This window comes from Ixodes scapularis, unplaced genomic scaffold, assembly GCF_016920785.2.
Source record: "Ixodes scapularis isolate PalLabHiFi unplaced genomic scaffold, ASM1692078v2 PGA_scaffold13__105_contigs__length_92229423, whole genome shotgun sequence".
Classification (NCBI taxonomy): domain Eukaryota; kingdom Metazoa; phylum Arthropoda; class Arachnida; order Ixodida; family Ixodidae; genus Ixodes; species Ixodes scapularis.
This window is the reverse complement of record NW_024609839.1, coordinates 12,699,852-12,724,615: the sequence shown is the minus strand read 5'-3', so window position 1 is coordinate 12,724,615 and position 24,764 is coordinate 12,699,852. Positions and strand designations below refer to the sequence as shown.

The following is a 24,764-nucleotide window of genomic DNA, read 5'->3' as shown; positions in this document are numbered from 1 at the left end:
ATGTCTCCCCCAGGTACATTTCTTGTGTTGATTGTGACGCTAGCGGCTGCCGGGCACGTTAGTGCGCAGAGCGACCAGACTAAACTCGCCAGGGCAAGCTCAGAGTTCGGTTTAAGCCTTTTCAAGGAACTGTGCTCTACCAGGAAGCCTCAAGAAAACGTCTTCTTCTCCCCAAGCAGCATCTTCGCAGCGCTGACCATGGTCTACGCTGGTGCAAAGGGTAGGTCTGCCGCGGAACTTGAGACTGTCCTAGGCCTACGCAGGGCAAAAATCACGACGCGGGACGCCGTTCTCGGGGTGTTCAGGACGTACCTGAATGACCTCCAGTCGCCCAACGTGACCGTGAATAATGCCAACGCAGCTCTGGTCGACAAAAGGCTTAGAATTCTCGAGAGCTACAAGCGAGACCTGGCTAAGACTTTTGGTGCCGAGGTTCGGTCTGTTGATTTTGAGAACAATCTGAAAAAAGTTGTGTCGGAAATTAACCAGTGGGTCAAGACGAAGACAAAAGGCAAAATTTCCGATATCGTTGGCGAAGATTCCTTACGCGAGGCAGTGATGGTCCTCATGAACGCTATATATTTTAAAGGCTCATGGAAGAACGCCTTCGACACCAAACAAACAGCTAATTTTCCGTTCTACAATGAAGGCATAAAAACTGTCCAGGTGAAAACAATGACATGCAGGAGTCGTATGAAGTATCGTGCCCTGCCAGAGCTCAAGTCTCAAGCCGTCCAGCTTCCATACTCCGGGGACCAGTACAGCATGGTCATTCTACTTCCAAACAACAGGACCGGACTTCCTCAGCTCATACGAGCCCTCTCGGTCAGAACACTTCTGACTCTTCAGAAGAAACTGTATCAGTACGAAGTGAAACTCAGACTCCCGAAGTTCGAGCTAAGAACAAGTTACAAGCTTGGAGATCCGTTGCAGAAGCTCGGCTTAACATCCATATTCAGCGCTAAGGCCGACCTATCGGGGATCTCAAGTGATGTGAAACTCAAAGTGTCAGATGTTGTGCACAAAGCTATGGTGGGTGTGAGCGAAGAAGGGACCGTCGCAGCCGCTGCTACGAAATTCCAGTTGGCAGCTCTCAGCGGCCGCAGATATCCTATTCCAGAGTTTTACGTCGACCACCCTTTTTTATTTTTCATCTGTGACACTGTAAAACAGCGCATCCTCTTTATTGGTGCGGTTCATAACTTGTGAACAGACCGCATCTGAACAGATGTTATTTGAACTTCCTTCGCCGCACTTTCTAAAAACTTGCGAAAGGTGTTCCTAACCAATAAACCACATTCGAAAAAATCTGGGTGGTTACGTTCCTCTAAGGAATGCTCCTTCAAAAACACAGTCATGCAGTAAAATGGACTCTCAAACAAAATTGTATTTAAATTGCTTGTAATTTGCCGTTAGTCCGGATTATCTGTGAGGTATAGCAAAATGTTCCGTGTATGCTGGTACTCCGCCGTTTTTTTTTGTTTTTTTTTTGCTGTTTCATTGCCGTTAATTTTCCTTAAAATTGGCTCGACGTACCAAAAGAGTTTGCTTATCTATTAACAAAAATATAACGACCAATAAGATTTTCGGAAAGTTATAGGATGTTTTGTTTTTGTTTTGTTTTTTGTCATCGCATTTTATTAAATACAATCTCTTGTAGTGACACCAAAAAATGTTGGCAGCGAAATTTACTTCTGCAGTATTTAAGGAACGATCGTTTTAATTTGTTTAGAGTTCAATAGACAGTCTACTAGAGTATGAGTCACGTGGCATCAAAAGGTAAGGTCGGTCTGCCAGGACGGGGCGACACCGGTTTACACTGTAGATGAGCAATTTTGCCAGTGCAGTACGACTGCTAACCTGGGGTATTTAACGTGCTCACGCAGTAGTGATACAGCTCCGCACGCCTGTGCGATGCTCATCCAGATCAAAACGGACAGCGGTCCCGTTTCGATTCCTGGGGTCAGGTTTCAATCTGGAACCTAGGATCCCTGGGTTCTGCAGCGCGAGATATCGCTCCACGCGCGTCGAGCTGAGTGTGCGCTTTAGCCCACTCGGCCACCAATCTGCCCGTCACGTGGCATTAACATTTATAAAAGCCAACGTCACTAGATTAGCTCAGTTACGAAACCGCCAATTTACCCCACGTGACGTCACTGCTCCAATCAAACCGTTACTAGGGGCGTTGTTATAGATGAATTCATGAGACTCTATGTCGCTACGAAAGAACTATCCGTAAAAAAATGAGAGGTAAAATTTGAATGCCTGAAGATAATGTATATAGGGAGCCTAGATTTCACAGTTACTATGACAGACGTTTGCGGAGCATTGGCTGTTTCTGAAATATTTGCGATGGGAAGTTCCCGCCCTCGAGACGTCTCTAGATGCCTGCTAGAGACGACAAAGGCATGTCGAGCTCACATGGAATGACTGAAGTATGTCGTCTGCAAGAGTTTGAATCGTTTTCACAATGATTATATTTTGTAATTATTTGGAACGTGGCAGGCCTAAGAAAACTCTCCATGTTCATAAAAACCAATCGTATTTGCGTGCGATACGATACTGTCTGACAAAATTCATCACACGTATGGATATCTGCTAGGAATATAGTGAGAAAAGGCATCTGTGTAAAGCATAACAAAGCATCGTCGGGCCCCCATTCTTACTTTGCAGTTCACGTGCGTGGTAATAAAGGAGCAATATATGTAGATATATTTTTTACAGCAGAGCTGTTAAGGGTTAGTATCCCCAGAATCGTTTCCACCAGCAAAGAAGTGATGACACCAAACTCTTGGCAGCTGCCTCTATCAACAAGCGAAAGCGGCAAGCCGGTTGTCTGGTTGCCGCCATCGCTCGTAGATGGCGACAGCCTTTCCACTCTACAGCTTCGCTGGTCTTCCTTCTTCGACAGAGTGGAAAGTCTCCAATTTTTGTTACTCTAACATGAGCCGATTAGAGGCCCAGACCTTCCTTTTTCATGCTCGCAATACGGGTGTGTGTTTTGTAGCTGCTTGTAATCATCAACTTGAGGAAAAGTCCTACTGGTTCCTCAGATTTAAGTTACGCCCCAAATAGCGAGGGAGCTGCGTAATAACATCGGGTAAGTCATATTGCCGCGTACATGACCGAGAAAAAACGCTTCTCCTTACATCTAGAAGATGAGTGTTTACTCTTACCGAGTTTAAAAGATAAGGAGGCCAGAACGACATTGCCTAGTCAGTCTCGACCATTCCAGGCCGAATGTCTGAGAGGCCGAGTGCAGCGGATAAGGAGTCGAGCGTGAGCTCTGCCGACTCACTCAGGTTCTCGCGATGACGAGGCACATTCCCGCTCTCTCGGGCCAGCTGTCACGTCGACGCCGCAATGTACGCTGCTGCTGTTTCGACACATTCCTTCGTTCGCTTCTGCCACAAGTTCGCCGAATAAGCCTTTATTTCCAGTTTACACTCGTCGAGACTTTTGCATCCGTGGCATTTCTGGTGGAGGTGCGGGGTAGAGGGGCAAAGGTTTCTTTATGGGCCATGTACGCGGCAACATACTGTAAAACCCTTAATGTTCGCGAATTTCACGAATTAAAAAATTCGCAAAATTTAAGGGCACGCCAAATGTTTTGGTCCTTAAGAGTTTCAATGCAGGTGGCCGGAATTTGAGAAACTTAGTGGCCGCGGTTATGTCCTCTTCTGACCGTTTCGCAACATAAGGGGCCGCGAAAGATAGGATCCGCGATAATTTTACAGTATATGTCCGTTACGGACAGTTTGTTTGATCACACAAATGTGCACCGAAGAACTGTGGTGTGAGAAATTTGTAAAACGTGCGCTGGCCTGCACTTCCACCTTGATACACTTCATGTCGTTGTTGTACATGAATTGGATTTACAGAGATTTCACCTTCTCAAATATTACGGAAGCGAGCTTCACGGAAAAGCGTCCGCGCACTGGGCACCTCGAGCGTCGATCAAAGCTGTGCACGGCCACTCTTCGCTTCCGAAATCTGATCACAGAAAGTTGACCCCGAGGATAGAAGTTTCGTGAGCCGCCACCAACTTCATTCAACGCAGTCGCCCACTCCCTCAGAAAGAACCGCTAAAACCCGCGAAGCCATTGTATGGTCTGCTAGCAAGGCAAACCCGGTTGTGGAACTTTATTACGGCCTTTTGTCATCGCGTTTTGCTACTGAGACGATGAGAAAAGTCTTCATGGTGAGATATTGACACAATGCTTGGAAAAAAAGAATTTATCTTTTTGTCAGACAATTTCTGGCCTCACGTGGAGCCCCGATGCATTTGTCCATAACAACGGCCCTGGCAACGGTTGTTTGTAGCGGAGCACCACGTTGTGACGTCATTAGTTTCGAAGTTTCGGTGTGGCCATCTAGCGGAAGCACGGCACAACCGAAAGTGAGGACTTTTACGACACTCCCGACGCCGCTTCTCTTAGCTGAATGGGCTTTTGTTCAGCCTAGGTGTCTCGCTATAGTCATATACAACATCAGCAGTCTTGTAGACGTTACCCAAAAAAGGGGCGAAATACGTAACTCGTTACGTGCAAAAAAAGCAACGCGTTACCGACCTGCACGTTACCTCAACATTAAAAGGAACGCTTTACCGTTACCGTAACCAATAAAAAGTAACGTACGTTACTTTAGCGTTACTTTTTATACTTTTTACTTTTTAGACACAGCAGTGGCGGCAGCGCGCACAACGTTCGTACAGCCAGAGGACTAATTGCACCTACTATCGTTGCAGCCGGAAAAGAGGCCTCGTCAGACAAGATTCAAGAACCGCCGTCTACCCATCTTCTGCTGCGGCCGTCACCAACCCAAGTGCGAGCATTGCCGGGCCGCAGTTGGCCCAGGTTCGCAACGCAAGAATACTTCATCAACGGCTGCAGTGAAAGGGATCTGCTCCTCGCTCGAGCAACACACAGCAGTGGCGGAAGTGCGCACAACGTTCGTACAGCCAGAGGACTAATTGCACCTACTATCGTTGCAGCCGGAAAAGAGGCCTCGTCAGACAAGATTCAAGAACCGCCGTCTACCCATCTTGTGCTGCGGCCGTCACCAACCCAAGTGCGAGCATTGCCGGGCCGCAGTTGGCCCAGGTTCGCAACGCAAGACTATACACCATCAACGGCTGCAGTGAAAAGGATCTGCTCCTTGCTTGAGCAACACACAGCAGTGGCGGCAGCGCGCACAACGTTCGTACAGCCAGAGGACTAATTGCACCTACTATCGTTGCAGCCGGAAAAGAGACCTCGTCAGACAAGATTCAAGAACCGCCGTCTACCCATCTTGTGCTGCGGCCGTCACCAACCCAAGTGCGAGCATTGCCGGGCCGCAGTTGGCCCAGGTTCGCAACGCAAGACTACGTCATCAACGGCTGCAGTGAAAGGGATCTGCTCCTCGCTTGAGCAACACACAGTAATGGCGGCAGCGCGCACAACGTTCGTACAGCCAGAGGACTAATTGCACCTACTATCGTTGCAGCCGGAAAAGAGGCCTCGTCACACAAGATTCAAGAACCGCCGTCTACCCATCTTGTGCTGCGGCCGTCACCAACCCAAGTGCGAGCATTGCCGGGCCGCAGTTGGCCCAGGTTCGCAACGCAAGACTATACACCATCAACGGCTGCAGTGAAAAGGATCTGCTCCTTGCTTGAGCAACACACAGCAGTGGCGGCAGCGCGCACAACGTTCGTACAGCCAGAGGACTAATTGCACCTACTCTCGTTGCAGCCGGAAAAGAGGCCTCGTCAGACAAGATTCAAGAACCGCCGTCTACCCATCTTGTGCTGCGGCCGTCACCAACCCAAGTGCGAGCATTGCCGGGCCGCAGTTGGCCCAGGTTCGCAACGCAAGACTATACACAATCAACGGCTGCAGTGAAAAGGATCTGCTCCTTGCTTGAGCAACACACAGCAGTGGCGGCAGCGCGCACAACGTTCGTACAGCCAGAGGACTAATTGCACCTACTATCGTTGCAGCCGGAAAAGAGGCCTCGTCAGACAAGATTCAAGAACCGCCGTCTACCCATCTTGTGCTGCGGCCGTCACCAACCCAAGTGCGAGCATTGCCGGGCTGCATTTGGCCCAGGTTCGCAACGCAAGACTATACACCATCAACGGCTGCAGTGAAAAGGATCTGCTCCTTGCTTGAGCAACACACAGCAGTGGCGGCACCGCGCACAACGTTCGTACAGCCAGAGGACTAATTGCACCTACTATCGTTGCAGCCGGAAAAGAGGCCTCGTCAGACAAGATTCAAGAACCGCCGTCTACCCATCTTGTGCTGCGGCCGTCACCAACCCAAGAGCGAGCATTGCCGGGCCGCAGTTGGCCCAGGTTCGCAACGCAAGACTATACACCATCAACGGCTGCAGTGAAAAGGATCTGCTCCTTTGCTTGAGCAACACACAGCAGTGGCGGCAGCGCGCACAACGTTTGTACAGTCAGAGGACTAATTGCACCTACTATCGTTGCAGCCGGAAAAGAGGCCTCGTCAGACAAGATTCAAGAACCGCCGTCTACCCATCTTGTGCTGCGGCCGTCACCAACCCAAGTGCGAGCATTGCCGGGCCGCAGTTGGCCCAGGTTCGCAACGCAAGACTATACACCATCAACGGCTGCAGTGAAAAGGATCTGCTCCTTGCTTGAGCAACACACAGCAGTGGCGGCAGCGCGCACAACGTTCGTACAGCCAGAGGACTAATTGCACCTACTATCGTTGCAGCCGGAAAAGAGGCCTCGTCAGACAAGATTCAAGAACCGCCGTCTACCCATCTTGTGCTGCGGCCGTCACCAACCCAAGTGCGAGCATTGCCGGGCCGCAGTTGGCCCAGGTTCGCAACGCAAGACTATACACCATCAACGGCTGCAGTGAAAAGGATCTGCTCCTTGCTTGAGCAACACACAGCAGTGGCGGCAGCGCGCACAACGTTCGTACAGCCAGAGAACTAATTGCACCTACTATCGTTGCAGCCGGAAAAGAGGCCTCGTCAGACAAGATTGAAGAACCGCCGTCTACCCATCTTGTGCTGCGGCCGTCACCAACCCAAGAGCGAGCATTGCCGGGCCGCAGTTGGCCCAGGTTCGCAACGCAAGACTATACACCATCAACGGCTGCAGTGAAAAGGATCTGCTCCTTGCTTGAGCAACACACAGCAGTGGCGGCAGCGCGCACAACGTTCGTACAGCCAGAGGACTAATTGCACCTACTATCGTTGCAGCCGGAAAAGAGGCCTCGTCAGACAAGATTCAAGAACCGCCGTCTACCCATCTTGTGCTGCGGCCGTCACCAACCCAAGAGCGAGCATTGCCGGGCCGCAGTTGGCCCAGGTTCGCAACGCAAGACTATACACCATCAACGCCTGCAGTGAAAAGGATCTGCTCCTTGCTTGAGCAACACACAGCAGTGGCGGCAGCGCGCACAACGTTCGTAAAGCCAGAGGACTAATTGCACCTACTATCGTTGCAGCCGGAAAAGAGGCCTCGTCAGACAAGATTCAAGAACCGCCGTCTACCCATCTTGTGCTGCGGCCGTCACCAACCCAAGAGCGAGCATTGCCGGGCCGCAGTTGGCCCAGGTTCGCAACGCAAGACTATACACCATCAACGGCTGCAGTGAAAAGGATCTGCTCCTTGCTTGAGCAACACACAGCAGTGGCGGCAGCGCGCACAACGTTCGTACAGCCAGAGGACTAATTGCACCTACTATCGTTGCAGCCGGAAAAGAGGCCTCGTCACATAAGATTCAAGAACCGCCGTCTACCCATCTTGTGCTGCGGCCGTCACCAACCCAAGAGCGACCATTGCCGGGCCGCAGTTGGCCCAGGTTCGCAACGCAAGACTACGTCATCAACGGCTGCAGTGAAAGGGATCTGCTCCTCGCTTGAGCAACACACAGCAGTGGCGGAAGTGCGCACAACGTTCGTACAGCCAGAGGACTAATTGCACCTACTATCGTTGCAGCCGGAAAAGAGGCCTCGTCACACAAGATTCAAGAACCGCCGTCTACCCATCTTGTGCTGCGGCCGTCACCAACCCAAGTGCGAGCATTGCCGGGCCGCAGTTGGCCCAGGTTCGCAACGCAAGACTATACACCATCAACGGCTGCAGTGAAAAGGATCTGCTCCTTGCTTGAGCAACACACCCCTACCTAAAAACCCAGTAGACATTTTTCCAGATTAATTTAGTCTGGATTATGGAACCGGAAATCCATCTGGAAATCTATCTGGATCGACAGCTACTGGAACCGTTCTGGAAATCAATCTGGGTATGTACTACTGGATCCATTCCGGTAGGGTGTCTTCTGGAAATCCAGCCGGATACGCAGTACTGGAATCCAGTCTGGAACGCAGTATTCTGGAAATCGGGTCGAGTTTAGTGGCCTCTCGATGCCATACCTATTATATATATGATAATTTAACCGGATAGGGGGATATCACAGCTGGAATCGCTCCAGGTCATAAGGCAGCAAACCAGTACTAGGATGCTGACAACCAAGCGTACAATAGCACAACCATGACGTGGTACATAAAATCACAACCATGACGTGCTACATGAAACACAGTACAAAATATGGCGGCTCTGCTTTTTATTCCACTTGCCCATTTAGTTCTTCTTTGCCCTGCGAGCAGCTGCCCTCTCATCAGCACGGTTGTTGTCACACAGGAAGTTAGACAACTTCGTCCGCATTGCTTCTAATCTTTCCGTTCTCGTGAACTCCCCCATCTGGAGTGTGTCGATCCGCAGACCCAGTGCAACTGAAAAGAAGAAACAACAACCAAACGTCAAACTTAAATTTTGTTCTGTCATATAAACATTACAGTTAACATGAAACTGACTAAGGAAAGCATAGCAATAAGGTTCAATTATTTGCTGTTCATTCAAAATTCAATTGACACATTCCCTAAATATAAGCTTATTTCGCTAATATCCACGATAATAGCAAGCTAATTATTCCTAGATGAATAGCACTGCACTCTAATTTACTTGTCTGGACACTAATTACTTGACAAGCACCGGCACTGTTTAAAATTTAATGTGGAAACATGCAATAATTAAATACAGTATGGCAAGGGCTCTAAACTCAAACCTATTACAGTTAAATCTCGATGTGATAAAGTCCCGTGGAGCTGAAAACTATTCAATTAAATCTGGGATTTCCTTTTTCAGTGTTTCGATTTGATAACTCCAAGGTTTAATGTCGCGGCTCCAAGAAACTACCGCGGTCCTGTAGGAGTCTGCACACACCGGAAATGTCAGCCGTGCATTTATAAAATCAATCATCAAAAGCAACCCACACCATGCTTGGGCATAAAACGGAAATAAGCCTTGAACTCTCGAGAGAACGACAGATTTATTTCTCTCAAAAAAGCCTATAATCTTTGCCTGCAAGCGCCTTGTAAATAGTAGGTTCAGATAGTTCTTGTAACCTGCAAGCATTTTCTGAAAGCCAATCACCAGCTTTGAGTCTGTCCATGTCTCTACTCGCTGCACATTAGTTTCCCAACAATCCCATAGCGTTCTTCAAAATGCGACAGCGATGCAGGACTCCCCTAAAGTTGTTGCACACCGACAAGCAAGCAAAAGTGACCACTCTCTTTTGCAGCACTTCTCCGCCTGTTAGAATGCATTATTGCTTTACTTTGTTTCACTGTACAAGCTTCCCGATCCAACTGCAGGCACACTCTTAATGCACAGCAATAAATACAAGCATGCCTTTTACATGGTTCAAGTTTGTACCAGGATTTGTTTAAAGCCACCCACCTTCCATGGCATTAACCTTTATAGGGGTCAGCTCTTTCTTGGCTGTGGCCCCATCCTTCACCAAGCGCCGGCAGGGCAGCCCCTTGACGCTCCTGTCCAAGAGTTCCTCCGGCTCCCACAGACTCCGGGCGATCCAAGCAATAAACTTCGAGTCAGTTTTACCCATCTTTAGGGAAAGGTCCATCCGCTTCTTCGTTATAAACACGCCATTCCTCAGGTGCACCTGAAAAAAGTTAAAGAAAAGCAAAGAAGTGTTGGCCCTTTGTATAAAAAAAAAAGAAAAAAGAAAAAACTGTTTACAAAGAAATGTAAAAAAAAAAACATTCGAGAGATACACTATTATCCAGTAAAAGGTGTCCAAGAACCAGAAAGGGAGCACTTTTATGTCTCTTTTGTAGGTGTCATATTGGCTCGTATAATGTGCTAGTACTACAAAAGCAAAACATCTGACAGGTTAATAATTTTTTTACCAGAAACAAATGTTGAGAAAATTTCTTGCCAGAAACTGATTACTTGTCAAAACCGATATTGCAGTTCCCTCTGCCTGGTCTCATAGACGGTACAAGGGAAAATCTTTCAGTGCCTATTTTCAGACTTATAAGAAGTGACAGGTCAAGAAAGTGTACGAGCTGAAGAAGGAAGCAGGCAGAAACTCGGTGTGCAAGAAAGGTTCCTCCTCTCCCATCCGAACTTCCTCCTTTCGAGCTTATACACTGTTCTTGACCCGCCACTGACAATAGGAAACCTAAACTCCTTAAAGTGCCAGTTGCTCGCTTGTGAAAAATTATACGAGCATGCCAACCAAGGTTTGCAAGAATGCACCCAGAAAAAGCTGATGAAGAGTGCAAGAAGGTTGCCTCCCACTTTTATATTCACCGTCTTCCCCACGGGTTAAAATGGGCTGCATAGCGATAATGGACAGACATTGCAGTTTTGAGCCGTAACAAGAGTAGCCAGATCTTTCTCAGCTTTGATAAAGCGCACATTCAATAAAATAAAAGCAATCCAGATGCTGTGGTTGCGCTACGATACTGTCAAGACCGGTTATAGCGAAGTCAATGGGAATCGGAAATCACTTCGATATATCCGCTGTTTCATTATAACCGACTTCGGTTAACAAAGTGCAAAAGAGAATGGGAAATTGTGATCGCTTCGTTGTAGCCGCTATTTCGTTATAATAGACTTCGTTATAACCGGTCTCGACAGTACATGGCACAAAGATTGTCCCTTGAGCCTTAATTATAAGTTTATGAGATCCCTTTTACAGACAGGCTAGTGTAAATTGGGCAGATGGGACAATACTTGAATAATTGATTAAAATACCATGTCAGTTCCTATAAAGGATGCAGGTCTTTAGGCTTGCCGGTACATTGTGTGATTGTGCTAGCAAACTGTGCTCATGTAAATGGCCACATATTTAGACTGCAGAAAGCAACTATTGCAGGAGAAAGTCAAGGCGTATGTGATACAAGAAAGAAGGGATAAGGGATCTACCTGTGCAAGCCAATCTTCTATAGCTGTGTTAGGAAGTAAGGTGGCATTTGAAGTCCCAGTGAGCATCTCTCTATTTTAACTGATGCTTGTCATGTTTAGTTATGTTGACATCACCATGCTAAAGGCTAGGCTTGCAAACACCACACCTGAGCACAAATGATTCTATCGTGCGTCCCGCGTGCCTCGGCTACATGGGCACTAGTGGCGATTAAAGCGACAGTTCTTCCAATTCATACTTCTGACTCTTCTGGGACATGACAGGATAAGAGCTGACCACCCAATCAAGAAATGTATGGAAAGTACATTTGATTCCAAGTAAGACACAAGAAGAAAGTGTTTTATAAGCACTTTGAAGTTTGTACCAGCCATTAATTCATTATTAAAGGTTATTGCCTCCAGCAATGAGCTAGTATGCTTTTTGTGCAATAGCATTGGGGAAGAACCCGACCACTAGGGCACATCCTTTGAAACAGAAACCACCACCATGAAAGGGTTAATAGTGTAGGACGTTGACAGATGAGCCAGAAATGTGCACTGGCCCGCCATACTGTTTAGTTGCGCTTTCTGGCTCAGTTCTGTAAGTGTAGTTTTAAGTTGTGCTCAGAGATGGCGCTTTTCGTGCAAGGTGACAGTGTAGTGCACTACCCATTGTACGGCTTCAACATTCAGAACAAGGTTGAAAAATAATTAAGTAAAATGCCGAAGATGTGCAAGATATGACCGCTGGCGAATCTTTCAATGTGCAAGATCTAGACGACGCTATAACACGAATGAGAGCCTACGACACTCATAATTCTGTGTCAATTAAGAGAATGTCATTAGCTCAGAACTGCAAAAGCATGATGGACATCATTGCCGACATCACTATGACTAAAGAAGTTGAAAGCAAAGAGGACATGGACAAAAAAACAGTGATCACACAAAGCTCACGTTTGCAGATGGGATCATGGCCCTCGATACTTTAAAAATGTTTGTCAATATCCACGGCTGCACAGAAAGTGAGGACGGGCCGCGAGTGCTCTAGACTGTCCTTGTTGAACATTTGATCTAAGCACCAAGTAGCAATCAAAACCTCTGGTTCGATGCTGCAACTGCTTGATAAGAAACGTGTTGTTGACCATTTGCTGGAAGCGCCGAATAGCGATCATAAGCAGTCTGTAATGCGTTCTAAATTCCCCATGATCGTTAAATTCTATTTAAATTAAATTGTCATGTTAGACTTGCCTCCTATCTCATCTGTAGCCCTGCTGAGCATTAATGAATATTACGTCTTCCCAGATAATAGGGTTTTTTATGCTAACCCATTAAAAAGACATATGAACAAAGTTTTATTAAATTTGCCTTAGCATTTTAAAAGAAAATTACAGGGATTGACAGTGTCCAGTACATTTGAAAAATACAAGAAATCAAGAAAGCAGTCTAGCAATGATTTGGTTCTCTATATTTACCATGCCATCAACCTCCGCCAGCTCAGGAGGACAGTCAGGAGGGACTTCCTGCTGCTGTGCTGCAGCACCTGGGGCTATTTGCAGTGGCCGTAGCGGTGCACCGCCCGCTCGTAGCGGTGCAACATCCGGAAGTTCCGCAGGCTGTGCTCCACCAGGTTGGAGCCTTGCCTTTGCGATGAGCTCAGGTCGAGGACCAGCTGGTAGTGGTGTAGCCGCTGCGACGAACTCTGGTTGAGAACCAGCCTGTGCCTGTCCAGTCTCTGGAACAATCCTAGGCCGTGCGCAAGCCACAAGCGTCGCAGCCACTGCGACAGACTTGGACCGTGCGCCAGCCTGAGGCGGAGCGGCATCTGCAATAAACACAAAGTAATTTCAAAGCAGGTTAATGTAATTACAGCTAGAGCAAGACATGCAAATGTAGAAGGAAGGCTATGAAGCACTATAAATTTCCAAAACACAAGATACATTACTTCACTAACACTTCTATCTGAGCCTACCTTTGCACTGCAGAAGCTAATACTGGTCATGCAGTACCGATGTTGAGTAGCTTAATGGCATCGTCACTCCCAAGTTGTACAACCGGGAATATTTGCATCAATGATTAATTGGAATAGCTACAATGAATTTGTCAGCATCATCTGTGACAACAAAAATGTGAAAAAAAAAACTCTGGGGAGTATTTACACAAATATATAAATTTATAAAATAATAATATAATTACCTAGCTAAAAATTAAACGCGATTTAAAGAGAGGAACTAGACTATCTAGTCGGGCTCGCGCTGGTTAGGCCCAGACAAACACTGACACAGCACTCATATTCAATCCATGCCCTGTGGTGGCCTTTCTTGGTGACGCAATGAATTTCAGTACTACGGCCTTGCTACAAAGTGCTGTTGAAAGTTTCTCCCCTCCCCCCCCCCCCACTTTTTTTAACAGCTCTTCGAAGTTTAATAGTTATGTTTGCAGCTCTTAGGCCGTGTCACTCAAGCCACCCATGGAATAGACCGCAAAAGGGGTGGCTTCAGCAATAAAATTTAAACAAAGGAGGATGGGGTGCAGAAAAAGTGTACAACCTCCAGATTTTTTAACAATATAACACGACCTCCAACCAGCCGCTACATCAGCGCATTATCATGGCATGAAGCGGTGTTATCAACACGTAGGCACGTGTGCAGAGGCCATATGCCACAATGGGGAGGGAACATCTGCCCCCGAGGCTGTTCCCTAACCAAACTTAAGCGCTTCTCCTGTTGTCAGCACCGTCCCCTTACCAGTAATCGCCGGTCAGTTTCCTGTAGGTGCAAAGAAATAAAAAAGTAAAGAAAACGGCGTAGAAGCGAGTTTTGCTGGATCACGCAGAACAGATTTCTTGTTTATTGTATTTTGCATAAAATTACGCTGCTTGCTAAAAGAAAAAAAAATTCAAATTTCATGAATAATTTATTAGCGAATGTCATGGGTTAAATTTGGGTTAACAAAAACATTCAGTCAATGTTGGGTATCAACACATTACTCAACAACCCTGGAAGGCCCAAGCTGACCGACCAACACCAGCTATGTAGTGTGGAAGATTCGTAAAGTGCAGGTGGAAGGTTTCTTTCATTTCCGATGTAGCGTGATTTCATGGCAAAACACACCGTCACGCCCTCTTTTATTTAAAATTTTTTAAAAGCGGCAAGCCATTTCAAGGGAGAAAAAAATGCAAACAGTGCGAGGTGGCGCACCCCTCTTATCCCTGATTCAGAGTAGAGAGAGTGCAGACCGGTCATGCATAAGGTAACAGCGTAGCAGACGATGCCAACATTGGCGCATGCCTTCTGCATACACGCTAGTCTCGTTGATTTCAGCACTTCACGAAGTGGCGACACGGTGATTAAACAGCCGGTTCGCGCTGAAGAAGCCCAAGGCTGTCTGAAGAAGCCCAAGGCAATCTGCCACGTAAACACTTTAAAAGATCTTTAATGAGCTGTACATGTATAAATCCTAATAAAGGCAGTATCGGAGGTGTCGAGGTCCCATTAGACGTAAAATATTCGTATTTGAAAATATTTGGCTCAATTCACAGTCAAAATGTTGGTATTCGCACACCTCAACTATTTTTTACTACTTATATAAGGCAAATAATTCAAATTACACAAAGGATGGTAAGCACTATGTTCCCAGCTTTGTAGGCAATCTTACATGAACATCCAGCTTCCACTAGTTGGCCCTCCATTTCGTCTTCACTGGCAAAGCCATGCGGCTCCACAGTGTCAAAGAGAGACCTCCGGACAGCTGGTGCAGTGCCCCTTGAAGGCTCTGAAAAAACAAAAATAAATTAATAAGGTGCAATCTTGGAGTAACATGGATTATAACAAACTTTTCAGTCTTGTAATGATACATCATTTAGCTTTTTTGTAATAAAAAATATTCATAACAAATTTAAAAAGTCGCACCCATGCTATTAATTATTGATGCAAGCAAACCTGAAACATGCCAGTCATTAAGACTTATCTTTTCGTGCTCAAAGGTTTAAAACCCTCAAACCTTATAATTCTTTTATAGGGGGGAGGTGGGTTTATATTCTTATGATCGCAAACACTGCTGCCCTATAGTATTTCTTACATTAAAGGTACACTGCAACTAAAAACAAAGCATTCTTTTAAACAGCCTTGTTCAGGCATGCATGTCACGAGTTGGCTTTTCTCTTGAAAAAAAATAATTGGAGCAATGTTTACAATACAAGACTCATTTTGGTTTGCATCTTTGCCATGTGCTAGTGCGCATTGACTGGAAAGTGGTTGCGACACATCACACCGAGCAACCCTTTTTGTAGCTTCGCCTAGGTCATCAAAAAATCCTATTGAAACATGTAACTATACAGCACTCGACACAGCTGAGCTTACAAGGCAGCGGAGGCTGCATTTGCTTGCTGGACAAGCAACTGACGGTCTTGCACCACATCATCCGACTCTGTGTGCACACACAGGCATAGTAAGAAGGGTCAGACGCAGGTGATTTATTGATTAGGTAAGCACATAGCTTTTACCACATTGCCACCATTGCGACCAACTGAGTGTGGGCGAGTAACCTTGGAATAAAATGAATCTTCAGAATATCTTCACAAAAGGAAGATGCAATTGCATGCAGTACATCCACTGACCTACGACCACTTCAAATTCTATGAATGCCTGTAACACGTACCTGTAACACCAGAGGCATTTGAGCTCGATGCCCCTTGCCCGCATCTGCAGGGTTCTACGGTTTCTGTAAGAAAAGGCATGGGAAATGAATGTAGAATCACATTTTTTTTTTATCTGACTGCAGTGTAACAATGCTATGGGAGTGAGTGGAGCCTATTTGATTTCTAGGTGCCCCAAATAGCACCATGTCCTATTTACAGCATTACCCACTGATATTGTGGCTGAGTTTTGTGTCACCTCATCAAATTCTTAGTTAGATATAGACCGTTCCATTAGGGTCATAGCAGAGAGGGTAAAAAAAGAAAAAAAAATGCCCTTTCCCTTCATTCGCATGTCGTCCGCTCCGCCAAGTGGGCTGCACCTAGCATCCGGCTGGCGTACGAACTCTGTTTCAAATCGCGTCATTTTGGAAATTTCAAACGCAGATTTGGGTATGCCAGTTTGGGTATGCCAGAGGAGGGAAGGGCACTGGGGGGGGGGGGGGGGGTTAAACTAACCAGTGGGGGGTCACGTGACCTTGGGGGTCACGTGACCCCCAGTGCCGATGATGTCATCACTGACGTCACTGATGACGTCATCACTGACAATGACGATGCGGGTACCGATGACGTCATTAGTGACGTCACTGATGACTTCACCAGTGATGATGACGATGACGATGCGAATGTCGGTGACGTCATCAGTGACGCCGCTGATGACGTCATCAGTGATGATGACGTCATCAGCGAGTGATGAGTGATGATGACGATGCGGATGCCGGTGACGACATCAGTGACGTCACTGATGATGTCATCAGTGATGATGACGATGACGATGCGGATGTCGGTAACGTCATCAGTGATGATGACGATGACGATGCGGATGCCGGAGACGTCATCAATGATGATGACGATGTGGATGCCGGTGACGTCATCAGTGATGATGACGATGACGATGTGGATGCCGGTGACGTCATCAGTGATGATGACGATGACGATGCGGATGCCGGTGACGTCATCAGTGATGATGACGATGTGGATGCCGGTGACGTCATCAGTGATGATGACGATGACGATGTGGATGCCGGTGACGTCATCAGTGATGATGACGATGATGATGTGGATGCCGGTGACGTCATCAGTGATGATGACGATGACGATGTGGATGCCGGTGACGTCATCAGCGATGATGACGATGACGATGCGGATACCGGTGACATCATCAGTGATGATGACGATGACGATGTGGATGCCGGTGACGTCATCAGTGATGATGACGATGACGATGTGGATGCCGGTGACGTCATCAGTGATGATGACGATGACGATGTGGATGCCGGTGACGTCATCAGTGATGATGACGATGACGATGTGGATGCCGGTGACGTCATCAGTGAGGATGACGTCATCGGGGGCTCACGCGACATCGGCGGGGGTCACGTGACCTCGGGGGGTCACGTGACCTCGAGGAGGGGGTCACGTGACCTCAGGGGAGTCACGTGACTTCGGGGGGTCACGTGACCTCGGGGGGTCACGTGCCCCCCCACGAGGTCACGTGACCCCGGTGGGGGGCTCGCGCGGTGCATTATGGGACATTTCCCATGATGCACCGGGGTCACGTGACCTCGGAGGGGTCACGTGCCCCCCACGAGGTCACGTGACCCCGGTGGGGGGCTCGCGCGGTGCATTATGGGACATTTCCCATGATGCACCGCGCGGTTACGCCGACGCCGACGCCGACGCCGACGGCGACGGCGACGCCGACGGCGACGCCGACGCCGACGGCGACGCCGCTCAAGCCGGAAACGGGCCCCTAAGAGCTGCGCTCTAAAAAGCTACCCTTTATTTTGCTGTTTAAATATACTACGGTTCCTGGAGAAACTGCCCTCCAAGTGGCACGCTGGGATGAGCGCTAGAAGTTTTCGGGCTCGCCACGGCGTAGCTTCGTACACTTAACACCTGCCGCAAGTCGCGGCTTTGACTGTATTCAAGTTGATCGAAAAGCGATTTCTCAGCCCGTAAAGCATCACTTCCAGCTGAGTGAATATCCGCTCTTCAGAGATTAATTCAAGACGGCAATTGCAGCTTTGCGCGAACAGCATAAATAGAAAAACAAACATTACAATAGAAATACAGGCTACGACGTGCCATGCGGGGAAGCAAACTCATGGCTTCGAACCGCATTGGAACGGCTTAATTTATTGGCTTTCAAATAATTACAGCATGATCGAGCGTTTGCCTCGTTAATGAGAGATTCATCCCCTGAGCCATTCAAAATACTCTTAGAGGTATGGAATTGCTGAAAAAAAAATCAACATGCTGGGAATATTTTTATTGCTTATTCAGTCACCGAATAATTCTGTCCATTCAAAACGACCAGTATAAAAGACGGAAACGCTGAGCACGGGTGTAGTGTTCGGGTTAGTGTGGTGTTTCGTTGTATTGATATTTGTGTGTGCCGTGTATGTGTTCTATGTATGTTCACCTGATGCTTCTAATAAGCGTAATGTGTGCATATCAGAGGATCCCCAAGCGCAATAATAGCCTGGGAAAATCAATATATTTTTTGTAGAACATGAATTGGGCGGTACCTAAAGTTACCTAGCCTAGCGACTTGCAATTACTCTGCTTGACCCCGCCATCTGGTGGCTAGCGATTTAACCCTCTTTCACGCTGCTACGCAATAAACAGCGGCTTCGCGTTTGTTCTTTCAAGAGCGGCTTTTGGTTTCGCGGATTGAATTTACCCTTCTCCGTGAAGTGCGGTTGACGAAGGAATTGTGACTCGAGGAACACCAAAGGTAAGACGCAAAGTGCGCGAAGTAACTGGGTATCGGTTGTCTCCGTTTAACATCGCAGTACTGTTGACGTGAAGACGGAGTAACTGCTTTCGAAACGCAAGTTTCTCTACCTGTGGTGGGAATCTGGCTTCGGAAATAAACACAGTTCGCGGAAAGCTCGTGTTGCGCTTTTATTTGCTGCTCCTCTCGTCCCGTACAAGAGCCGTAGCGTCCTCGTCAAGCCTTATTGGGCTCGATTTGTGCGATTCGGGGCCGCCATATTCAGATGCAAGCGACGGAGGAACTTTGCTCCCCTGCTTCAGGGACGAAAGTTTCTCCCTTTATAAAGGAACATGGGTTACAAGACTGTTCCTCCCCTAAGGAAGGACTATCCATACCCTTTTTTCTAAAAATGCACGAGGTTACTGCGTGGGAGCCCACGTGGGCGTGTCCTCGCTTTGCCGACATGTACGCTAACTTTGCCCTCGCATAACCGGGGTGGGACCCACGAGAGTGCTGCAGGGGCTACCCCAGCCCACCTTGGCCACGTGAGCCTCACTCAAAGTTATCGAGAACGTTAGACGCTTCTTCTAAAATGAGACCACACGTAGCCAGTATTTGTTTGTTTCATCAAAAGCTGTAGAACTGTCCTCACATAACAAAACATATGCCAAATAATAATAAATGCCACATGTTTTTTTTATTTCAAAATAGCTACACATTACTGCTCTAGATACTCACCGGCAAACAATGCAACATGGCTTTTAAAGAAAAAACAATTACAGAGAATGTACCGAAAGGTTTTGTTTATTCCTGTTCATTTTTTTTTTTTTTTTTTCATAACCATCACGCTCTTCTTTGTTGCGTTGTTTTTGGAATATGTTTATTGTTGATTACGACTGAAAGTCGCTCGGCAGAGAAGACTAAATGGCTATCATTATTAAACCGCGGCTATCCAAAGTCATAAAAGCCATCTCACGAACACGGAATAACTGTTACTTCACAAGCGCCGAGCAATTTTCCTCCTAAACCAGGCTCGCTATAGGCATAGTTATATAATATAGTTTTATTATGAGACGAGCGAATCATTTTCGAAAAAATTTAATTACCGTTCATACAAAGAAAATATACAAGACCGAGAACACAAAGCGTGAGGAGTGCATCACACGTAAACTGGTTTTGTGAAAATTCCACTCAGTGTCTACTATTTTTCGCTCAATACAATGGCATCTAGGGGGATAGTTTTCTTATTAAAAGAAGCCGACTTGATTATGGCGGTATATTTTGATCTCAGTTCAGAATCCGCCTGTGAGGGTATAAAAGCGTCAGAAATCTCAACGCATTATCACTTCTTCAGCGATGTCTCCCCCAGGTACATTTCTTGTGTTGATTGTGACGCTAGCGGCTGCCGGGCACGTTAGTGCGCAGAGCGACCAGACTAAACTCGCCAGGGCAAGCTCAGAGTTCGGTTTAAGCCTTTTCAAGGAACTGTGCTCTACCAGGAAGCCTCAAGAAAACGTCTTCTTCTCCCCAAGCAGCATCTTCGCAGCGCTGACCATGGTCTACGCTGGTGCAAAGGGTAGGTCTGCCGCGGAACTTGAGACTGTCCTAGGCCTACGCAGGGCAAAAATCACGACGCGGGACGCCGTTCTCGGGGTGTTCAGGACGTACCTGAATGACCTCCAGTCGCCCAACGTGACCGTGAATAATGCCAACGCAGCTCTGGTCGACAAAAGGCTTAGAATTCTCGAGAGCTACAAGCGAGACCTGGCTAAGACTTTTGGTGCCGAGGTTCGGTCTGTTGATTTTGAGAACAATCTGAAAAAAGTTGTGTCGGAAATTAACCAGTGGGTCAAGACGAAGACAAAAGGCAAAATTTCCGATATCGTTGGCGAAGATTCCTTACGCGAGGCAGTGATGGTCCTCATGAACGCTATATATTTTAAAGGCTCATGGAAGAACGCCTTCGACACCAAACAAACAGCTAATTTTCCGTTCTACAATGAAGGCATAAAAACTGTCCAGGTGAAAACAATGACATGCAGGAGTCGTATGAAGTATCGTGCCCTGCCAGAGCTCAAGTCTCAAGCCGTCCAGCTTCCATACTCCGGGGACCAGTACAGCATGGTCATTCTACTTCCAAACAACAGGACCGGACTTCCTCAGCTCATACGAGCCCTCTCGGTCAGAACACTTCTGACTCTTCAGAAGAAACTGTATCAGTACGAAGTGAAACTCAGACTCCCGAAGTTCGAGCTAAGAACAAGTTACAAGCTTGGAGATCCGTTGCAGAAGCTCGGCTTAACATCCATATTCAGCGCTAAGGCCGACCTATCGGGGATCTCAAGTGATGTGAAACTCAAAGTGTCAGATGTTGTGCACAAAGCTATGGTGGGTGTGAGCGAAGAAGGGACCGTCGCAGCCGCTGCTACGAAATTCCAGTTGGCAGCTCTCAGCGGCCGCAGATATCCTATTCCAGAGTTTTACGTCGACCACCCTTTTTTATTTTTCATCTGTGACACTGTAAAACAGCGCATCCTCTTTATTGGTGCGGTTCATAACTTGTGAACAGACCGCATCTGAACAGATGTTATTTGAACTTCCTTCGCCGCACTTTCTAAAAACTTGCGAAAGGTGTTCCTAACCAATAAACCACATTCGAAAAAATCTGGGTGGTTACGTTCCTCTAAGGAATGCTCCTTCAAAAACACAGTCATGCAGTAAAATGGACTCTCAAACAAAATTGTATTTAAATTGCTTGTAATTTGCCGTTAGTCCGGATTATCTGTGAGGTATAGCAAAATGTTCCGTGTATGCTGGTACTCCGCCGTTTTTTTTTGTTTTTTTTTTGCTGTTTCATTGCCGTTAATTTTCCTTAAAATTGGCTCGACGTACCAAAAGAGTTTGCTTATCTATTAACAAAAATATAACGACCAATAAGATTTTCGGAAAGTTATAGGATGTTTTGTTTTTGTTTTGTTTTTTGTCATCGCATTTTATTAAATACAATCTCTTGTAGTGACACCAAAAAATGTTGGCAGCGAAATTTACTTCTGCAGTATTTAAGGAACGATCGTTTTAATTTGTTTAGAGTTCAATAGACAGTCTACTAGAGTATGAGTCACGTGGCATCAAAAGGTAAGGTCGGTCTGCCAGGACGGGGCGACACCGGTTTACACTGTAGATGAGCAATTTTGCCAGTGCAGTACGACTGCTAACCTGGGGTATTTAACGTGCTCACGCAGTAGTGATACAGCTCCGCACGCCTGTGCGATGCTCATCCAGATCAAAACGGACAGCGGTCCCGTTTCGATTCCTGGGGTCAGGTTTCAATCTGGAACCTAGGATCCCTGGGTTCTGCAGCGCGAGATATCGCTCCACGCGCGTCGAGCTGAGTGTGCGCTTTAGCCCACTCGGCCACCAATCTGCCCGTCACGTGGCATTAACATTTATAAAAGCCAACGTCACTAGATTAGCTCAGTTACGAAACCGCCAATTTACCCCACGTGACGTCACTGCTCCAATCAAACCGTTACTAGGGGCGTTGTTATAGATGAATTCATGAGACTCTATGTCGCTACGAAAGAACTATCCGTAAAAAAATGAGAGGTAAAATTTGAATGCCTGAAGATAATGTATATAGGGAGCCTAGATTTCACAGTTACTATGACAGACGTTTGCGGAGCATTGGCTGTTTCTGAAATATTTGCGATGGGAAGTTCCCGCCCTCGAGACGTCTCTAGATGCCTGCTAGAGACGACAAAGGCATGTCGAGCTCACATGGAATGACTGAAGTATGTCGTCTGCAAGAGTTTGAATCGTTTTCACAATGATTATATTTTGTAATTATTTGGAACGTGGCAGGCCTAAGAAAACTCTCCATGTTCATAAAAACCAATCGTATTTGCGTGCGATACGATACTGTCTGACAAAATTCATCACACGTATGGATATCTGCTAGGAATATAGTGAGAAAAGGCATCTGTGTAAAGCATAACAAAGCATCGTCGGGCCCCCATTCTTACTTTGCAGTTCACGTGCGTGGTAATAAAGGAGCAATATATGTAGATATATTTTTTACAGCAGAGCTGTTAAGGGTTAGTATCCCCAGAATCGTTTCCACCAGCAAAGAAGTGATGACACCAAACTCTTGGCAGCTGCCTCTATCAACAAGCGAAAGCGGCAAGCCGGTTGTCTGGTTGCCGCCATCGCTCGTAGATGGCGACAGCCTTTCCACTCTACAGCTTCGCTGGTCTTCCTTCTTCGACAGAGTGGAAAGTCTCCAATTTTTCTTACTCTAACATGAGCCGATTAGAGGCCCAGACCTTCCTTTTTCATGCTCGCAATACGGGTGTGTGTTTTGTAGCTGCTTGTAATCATCAACTTGAGGAAAAGTCCTACTGGTTCCTCAGATTTAAGTTACGCCCCAAATAGCGAGGGAGCTGCGTAATAACATCGGGTAAGTCATATTGCCGCGTACATGACCGAGAAAAAACGCTTCTCCTTACATCTAGAAGATGAGTGTTTACTCTTACCGAGTTTAAAAGATAAGGAGGCCAGAACGACATTGCCTAGTCAGTCTCGACCATTCCAGGCCGAATGTCTGAGAGGCCGAGTGCAGCGGATAAGGAGTCGAGCGTGAGCTCTGCCGACTCACTCAGGTTCTCGCGATGACGAGGCACATTCCCGCTCTCTCGGGCCAGCTGTCACGTCGACGCCGCAATGTACGCTGCTGCTGTTTCGACACATTCCTTCGTTCGCTTCTGCCACAAGTTCGCCGAATAAGCCTTTATTTCCAGTTTACACTCGTCGAGACTTTTGCATCCGTGGCATTTCTGGTGGAGGTGCGGGGTAGAGGGGCAAAGGTTTCTTTATGGGCCATGTACGCGGCAACATACTGTAAAACCCTTAATGTTCGCGAATTTCACGAATTAAAAAATTCGCAAAATTTAAGGGCACGCCAAATGTTTTGGTCCTTAAGAGTTTCAATGCAGGTGGCCGGAATTTGAGAAACTTAGTGGCCGCGGTTATGTCCTCTTCTGACCGTTTCGCAACATAAGGGGCCGCGAAAGATAGGATCCGCGATAATTTTACAGTATATGTCCGTTACGGACAGTTTGTTTGATCACACAAATGTGCACCGAAGAACTGTGGTGTGAGAAATTTGTAAAACGTGCGCTGGCCTGCACTTCCACCTTGATACACTTCATGTCGTTGTTGTACATGAATTGGATTTACAGAGATTTCACCTTCTCAAATATTACGGAAGCGAGCTTCACGAAAAAGCGTCCGCGCACTGGGCACCTCGAGCGTCGATCAAAGCTGTGCACGGCCACTCTTCGCTTCCGAAATCTGATCACAGAAAGTTGACCCCGAGGATAGAAGTTTCGTGAGCCGCCACCAACTTCATTCAACGCAGTCGCCCACTCCCTCAGAAAGAACCGCTAAAACCCGCGAAGCCATTGTATGGTCTGCTAGCAAGGCAAACCCGGTTGTGGAACTTTATTACGGCCTTTTGTCATCGCGTTTTGCTACTGAGACGATGAGAAAAGTCTTCATGGTGAGATATTGACACAATGCTTGGAAAAAAAGAATTTATCTTTTTGTCAGACAATTTCTGGCCTCACGTGGAGCCCCGATGCATTTGTCCATAACAACGGCCCTGGCAACGGTTGTTTGTAGCGGAGCACCACGTTGTGACGTCATTAGTTTCGAAGTTTCGGTGTGGCCATCTAGCGGAAGCACGGCACAACCGAAAGTGAGGACTTTTACGACACTCCCGACGCCGCTTCTCTTAGCTGAATGGGCTTTTGTTCAGCCTAGGTGTCTCGCTATAGTCATATACAACATCAGCAGTCTTGTAGACGTTACCCAAAAAAGGGGCGAAATACGTAACTCGTTACGTGCAAAAAAAGCAACGCGTTACCGACCTGCACGTTACCTCAACATTAAAAGGAACGCTTTACCGTTACCGTAACCAATAAAAAGTAACGTACGTTACTTTAGCGTTACTTTTTATACTTTTTACTTTTTAGACACAGCAGTGGCGGCAGCGCGCACAACGTTCGTACAGCCAGAGGACTAATTGCACCTACTATCGTTGCAGCCGGAAAAGA

General features: G+C 47.0%; 3 protein-coding genes across 3 annotated transcripts; 2 read left to right on the top strand and 1 right to left on the bottom strand.

Moving 5' to 3' along the window:
• LOC120843205 (intracellular coagulation inhibitor 3-like) lies at positions 1–1,209 on the top strand. The gene has a single exon (XM_040214479.1). It carries the CDS (start codon positions 1–3, stop codon positions 1,207–1,209), a length of 1,209 nt encoding a protein of 402 aa, XP_040070413.1.
• A 7,373-nt stretch (positions 1,210–8,582) lies between these two features.
• Positions 8,583–15,971, bottom strand: LOC115330243. Its single transcript, XM_040214480.3, has 5 exons — positions 15,893–15,971; positions 14,891–15,007; positions 12,709–13,058; positions 9,767–9,989; positions 8,583–8,760 (listed from the first exon to the last, which is right to left on the bottom strand). Exons 1-5 carry the CDS (start codon positions 15,969–15,971, stop codon positions 8,609–8,611), a joined length of 921 nt encoding a protein of 306 aa, XP_040070414.1. The 3' UTR covers positions 8,583–8,608.
• A 4,036-nt stretch (positions 15,972–20,007) lies between these two features.
• Positions 20,008–21,216, top strand: LOC120843206 (intracellular coagulation inhibitor 3-like). Its single transcript, XM_040214481.1, has one exon. It carries the CDS (start codon positions 20,008–20,010, stop codon positions 21,214–21,216), a length of 1,209 nt encoding a protein of 402 aa, XP_040070415.1.
• Positions 21,217–24,764: the final 3,548 nt, after the last annotated feature.